The sequence below is a fragment of the Myotis davidii genome, unplaced genomic scaffold, assembly GCF_000327345.1.
Source record: "Myotis davidii unplaced genomic scaffold, ASM32734v1 scaffold142, whole genome shotgun sequence".
Lineage (NCBI taxonomy): Eukaryota > Metazoa > Chordata > Mammalia > Chiroptera > Vespertilionidae > Myotis > Myotis davidii.
This window is the reverse complement of record NW_006294400.1, coordinates 831,612-836,861: the sequence shown is the minus strand read 5'-3', so window position 1 is coordinate 836,861 and position 5,250 is coordinate 831,612. Positions and strand designations below refer to the sequence as shown.

Sequence of the window (5,250 nt, the reverse complement as noted above, 5' to 3'; positions counted from 1 at the left end):
ACCGGGCCTCCCTCACCCTGCTTCCTCCGGCACCCATTGCGGAGGAGCAGGGTGTCAGGGAGGCCTGGGTTCAGATCCTGGGTATCAGCTCTCAGCATTTGTGACCTTGAGCCTCAGTTTATGTAGCTAGGAAGCGGGTTAAAAATAACTGTTTCAGAGGCCGGCCGCATAGTTGAGCGTAACCTTTATGAACTACCGGTGAATAGTGACTGGCACCCGAAGTTACTTCTTGTCCCCCAGAGTGCGCCCCTGAAGTCTGGGCCCATATCAGCTCTGCCCCTAGCTGTGTGACCCCGGACCCGTCACTGACCTGGGGTCTCAGAGCCTCATTTGAAAACAGGCCTGCAGGCCGCTGGGAGGAGACCGGGAGAGTGAGATCAAGGACCCCAGGAAGAGGAGGCTGTGAGCTGGCAGCAACCTTGGGCTGCTGTCTGGGGGAGCCCCACCCCCACATGAGGCTTGTCCCAGCCTTTTGCCCACATCCAAGGGTCCCCAGGCCATGGCCATCCTGCGCCTCCCTGCCCTCCCTTCCCCCCACAGTCCTGGGCCTAAGCTTCCCCTAAACCCCCTCCAGGTTCTACCTGGCCTGTGTGGTCCTGGGACTGGAGTTCCTGCACGAGAAGAAGATCATTTACAGGTAACTTGTCCCCCAGAGGCTGGGGGAGTAGCGAGGGCGCGGATGCAGTCTTTCTCCTGGGCGCCGTTCCAGGGCCCCTTTGCTCTGCCCCCCACCCTCCCAGGGACCTTAAGTTGGATAATCTTCTGCTGGATGCCCAGGGTTTCCTGAAAATAGCAGACTTCGGGCTATGTAAGGAAGGTGGGTGTCTCCCGTCCAGGATCCTGTGTCCTCCAGCCTCGGCACCCAGTCCAGACCAGCAAGTGGCGTCTCCCGGGAAATCTCCCACCGCACCCTCATTCAGGGACCAACTGCTTCCTTCCCAACCCTACAAGCTCTAAGGAGCCCTAGCTTCCCTTGGCCCAAGGGCGAGTCTGTGCTCCAGAGCTGGGAGAGGGCACTGGGTTTTGCTTCCTTCGTGGCCTGGGCATGTGAGCTTGGCTGAGCCTCACCGCCTCCGTCCGATGTCCTAAAATCCAGAGTGGGTCAGGCCTTGGCAGTTAGGTGCAGGGGGACATAAGGGTTGGCTGTTGGATCTTACAGCCACAGAGGTTACTGTGGACCAGACAGACTGAGCTGGCTTTGATGTGGAAGTTGATTTGCAGGGATTGGCTTTGGGGATCGGACCAGCACCTTCTGCGGCACCCCAGAGTTCCTGGCCCCTGAGGTGCTGACCCAGGAGGCCTACACACGGGCCGTGGACTGGTGGGGGCTGGGCGTGCTGCTGTACGAGATGCTGGTGGGTGAGGTGAGTGCCGAGCCTGGGCGGCCAGGGCCTCGAGGTCGGGGTGGGCTGGGAGTGGCCCGTGCACCCCGCTGAGCCCCCCTCCCCGCAGTGCCCATTCCCAGGGGACACCGAGGAGGAGGTGTTTGACTGCATCGTCAATGCGGAGGCCCCGTATCCCCGCTTTCTGTCGGTGCAAGGACTCGAGCTCATTCAGAAGGTAGCCACTGCAGGGTGCAGGGCTGGGCGGCACCACCCATCCTCGGGGCCCTGGGCCCAGCTCCCTTGGGGGCTTGGGGAGGCGGCAGCCTGGGGCCCAGTGCCCGCGGTGAGCACTGCTCTTGCCCAGCTCCTCCAGAAGTGCCCGGAGAAGCGCCTGGGGGCCGGCGAGCAGGACGCCGAGGAGATCAAGACACAGCCTTTCTTCGGGGTGAGTGGCCGGGCGCAGTGGGAGGTGCGGAGGGAACCCGTGGGCTGCCACTGCCGTCACCTCAGGCACCTCTGCCCTTGTCCCCAGACCACCGACTGGCAGGCTCTGCTGGCCCGCGCTGTCCAGCCCCCCTTTGCACCCACCCTCTGCGGGCCCACAGACCTGCGCTACTTCGAGGGCGAGTTCACGGGGTTGCCGCCTGCCCTGACCCCGCCAGACCCCCGCGGCCCCCTCACTGCCCGCCAGCAGGCCGCCTTCCGGGACTTCGACTTCGTGTCAGAGCGATTCCTGGAGCCCTGAGGGCCTTTCCCTGTGTCCCTGTCTCCTGCCCCGCCCCCAACTCTTATAGCCTCACTTGCCCACCCATCTGCCCAGCTACTCGCCCTGCCCTGGAGGCCAGGCCTTGCCTGGTATTTATCAACCCTTCGGACTCGAGGGGGTGGCTCGGCTCAGTCTCTGGGCCTGGTGCTCCCCCTTCCTCCCCCCGCCCCTCCCGTCTCAGCCAGACGTGGACAGAAAGGGTGGCATGGTGAGGAGCAATTTGGTTTGGTTTTTAATACTTGACTTGCTTTATGGATTATTAAATATGCAAAACTGTGCACTGGAGGGATTCTGGCTCGGAGGGTGGAAGGTTCCGGATGCCCCGGGCACTGGTGCCCTAGCCCCGCACAGGTCCTCTTCCTCCCCTCCTTCCTTTGGAGGTCAGTCTGCTCTGAGGCTGGGAAGTGTGGGCGGACGTGAGCAGGCTCAGGCCCTCGGGGTCCGCCCTTCGTTTTCAGGCACGAGATGGTGGCTCTGCCTCCTGCGGCCCTAAACAGCCTGGCTGCTGCCCTCCTCCTCCTCCTCCTCCTCCTCCTCGGCCCAGAGGGTCTCCCAGGGCCCCAAGGGCCACCCGCAGAAGAAGTGGGCCAGGTTGTGGACCGGGCCCCGGTCAAAGGGGTTGCCGGGGCGCTGGCGGAGGTAGGCAATGCGGTGCGAGGAGAGGAACTCCCAGGTGGTGGTGTTGCTGGCCACCAGGTAGATGTGCGAGGCCAGGAGCAGGCCGGTCACCGTGGAGAAGAGGGAGAGCAGCAGGAAGGTGGCGAACAGGAGCCCGCTGGACCGCAGCCACAGCCCCCAGGGCTGGACGAAGCGGAGGCCGGACCTGTGGGGCAGCAGAGGGATGGGGGCCCAGAGCTGGGAGAAGGCAGGGGCGCCCCAGGGAGCCCAGGAGGGCAGGCCAATGGTGAAGGGTCGGGACCCCTGAAGAAGGTGTCCGGCTGTGCACACCCTGCACACCCTGTGGGCACATGCTGCCCGCCCCCCACTACACACACACAGGGCAGCGGCGGGACCCACCATGCCAGGTACAGGCCCCACAGAAGCACCACAAGCTGCAGCGCCAGGTAGGCCACGAAGAGCGGGTGGTTCCGTTCCCCCACACAGTTCTCCATCCAGGGGCAGTGGTGGTCATAGCGGCAGACGCAGCGGCGGCACTCGCTGCAGTGCCGGGCCCGCAGGGGTTGCTGGGCACAGAGAGTCGGGCTCGACACTGGCTCCCCCCAGACCAACAGTGAGGGCAGGGATGAGGGTGGGAGGTCGGGCCTGGAACTGGGAGGCTGGGGTGAGGCCAAGGCGCTGGGGCAGGAGGCGGTCGGTCTCAGCCTTACCCCTGGCCCTCCAGGAGGTCCCTGAGCCACTCACCAGCACCATGCAGTGCCTGCAGCGCCGAAGGGCGATGGCCGGAGGAACCATGGCCGTTTGCTCCTCCTTGGCCTCCTCCTGAAAATGGGGGCCAGGGCATAAGATGGGGGTCCCCTGGGGAGGCAGGTGGCTGGTGAACACATTTTGGAGGCCATCCATGTGTAATGAGGTGGTAGAGTGGGGCACAGTGCCCTGGACCTAGGGAGGCTGTGTGACCCTTGCCAGTTGCTTTCCCTCTCTGGGCCTTGGCCATTTCCTCATTGCAGATGGGTTTCTGGGGCTGGCAAGAGGATTCACTGAGATGCCCCAGAAAAGCCCTCCACACAGAACCTGGCATGAGACTGTTATTGAGGCCTTGGGTCCCCTGTTGGAGGGAGGAGGGGTTCAGTTCCCAGGGGTCCCCTGGTTACCTGGGGCTGGATGTTCACGTAGCCTGGGTCCATGAGTGACACGGCCAGGTAGAGCAGCAGGGAGCCCAGGACGAGGAGCAGGAAGGTGAGGGGCAGGAGAAGCTCCCCCTGTTCTTCCCATTGTCGCAGTGCTGCTGAGGCCAGAGGAGAGTGAGGCTGGCTGGGGGACAGGAGGGGGTGTGGGGGAAGGGCAGGGGGCAGGGACAGGGACAGGTGGAGTGGGGAGTATGTCCTGGCTGAGCCAAGGCCAGGAGAGGGGGTTTGATGAGTGGCCAGGGTGTCTCCTGCACAGGTACAGAAGTTCAGGACCAGCAAAAAAAGAGAAAGGCAGTTCATCTCTACTCTCCGGAGGCAACAGGGAATCATGGACGGTTAGAGGGCAGATCTGGAAACCTTCCCAGTGAAGGTGATCAGAGGGGACGCCTGGAGGCAGAGAGAGGGCTGTCCAGAAGGGAGAGGAAGGTGGCTGGATGAGAGCGGAGAGGAGGTGATGGACAGATGGGGGTTAAGGAGTGAAGGGGCCAGACCTGACTGGATGTCGGGGAGAGGAAGGAGGGGGTCCCTGCCTCTGGCTCCACCGTGGGAGACCAGCCAGGTCTGAGAGGCTCATGAGACAGGAAGGCAGGACGGGCAGGCTCAGATGCTGCAAAGAGGGGCAGGATGGTGGCCCAGGCCAGGAAGGGTCCAGACCAAAGAGGTGACTGGGGATTTGGGGGAGGCGGGGAGTAGGGGGGGTGCGCTAAGATACGAGGGGTGTGAGATAGACAGCAGAGTGAACAACTCTGGTTGTGAAAGGAGCAGAGAAAGAAGGGGGGTTTCTTTCTGATGGGGAGACCGAGCGGGTTTTTAGGCTAAAGGGTGAGGACTGGCCCGGCCGGCGTGGCTCCGTGGTTGAGCATCGACCTATGAACTAGGAGGTCAAGTTTCAGTTCCTGATCAGGGCACACGCCCGGGTTGTGGACTCCACCAGTGTGGGGTGTGCAGGAGGCGGCCGATCAATGATTCTCTGTCATCACTGATGTTTCTAGCTCTCCTCCCTTCCTCTCGGAAATCAATAAAAATAAATTTGAAAAAAGAAGCGACTTCCCTAACCGGTTTGGCTCAGTGGATAGAGCATCGGCCTGCGGACCGAAAGGGCCCGAGTTCGGTTCCAGTCAAGGGCATGGAAAGGTGTCCACAATGCACAAGTTTTGTTTTGTTTTTCAGGGGGAAGTTACTCATTATGGCATGATTCCATTTGTGTGCTTGCATATGTACATACAGAAAACTTCTGAAAGGGTGCAAAAGAAACACTTAGCAGTGGGTAACTCTGGGGATTAGATTGGGTGAAAGTGCAAAAAAGAGAAGGGAGATTTTTACTTTTCATTTATGTGCTTCTGAATTATTT

At 61.7% G+C, this 5,250-nt stretch overlaps 2 protein-coding genes across 3 annotated transcripts in view; one reads left to right on the top strand and one right to left on the bottom strand.

Annotated features, from left to right (window-relative positions):
• PKN3 (protein kinase N3) overlaps nt 1–2,369 on the top strand; it is a 9,739-nt gene extending 7,370 nt beyond the window's left edge. For both annotated transcript variants that reach the window (XM_015567040.1, XM_006768500.2), the window contains exons 17-22: nt 575–637; nt 741–817; nt 1,222–1,364; nt 1,453–1,560; nt 1,690–1,770; nt 1,858–2,369. In XM_015567040.1, coding sequence (XP_015422526.1) covers nt 575–637; nt 741–817; nt 1,222–1,364; nt 1,453–1,560; nt 1,690–1,770; nt 1,858–2,070 — 685 coding nt within the window. In that variant the 3' untranslated portion in view covers nt 2,071–2,369. The remainder of the gene's footprint in view (nt 1–574; nt 638–740; nt 818–1,221; nt 1,365–1,452; nt 1,561–1,689; nt 1,771–1,857) is intronic.
• The window catches only part of ZDHHC12 (zinc finger, DHHC-type containing 12), a 5,508-nt gene continuing 2,558 nt past the window's right edge, over nt 2,301–5,250 (bottom strand). The window contains exons 2-5 of the mRNA XM_006768502.2: nt 3,864–3,994; nt 3,454–3,531; nt 3,109–3,275; nt 2,301–2,914 (exon numbers count right to left, since the gene is read on the bottom strand). Of these exons, the coding sequence (XP_006768565.1) occupies nt 2,581–2,914; nt 3,109–3,275; nt 3,454–3,531; nt 3,864–3,994 (710 nt within the window). The 3' untranslated portion in view covers nt 2,301–2,580. The remainder of the gene's footprint in view (nt 2,915–3,108; nt 3,276–3,453; nt 3,532–3,863; nt 3,995–5,250) is intronic.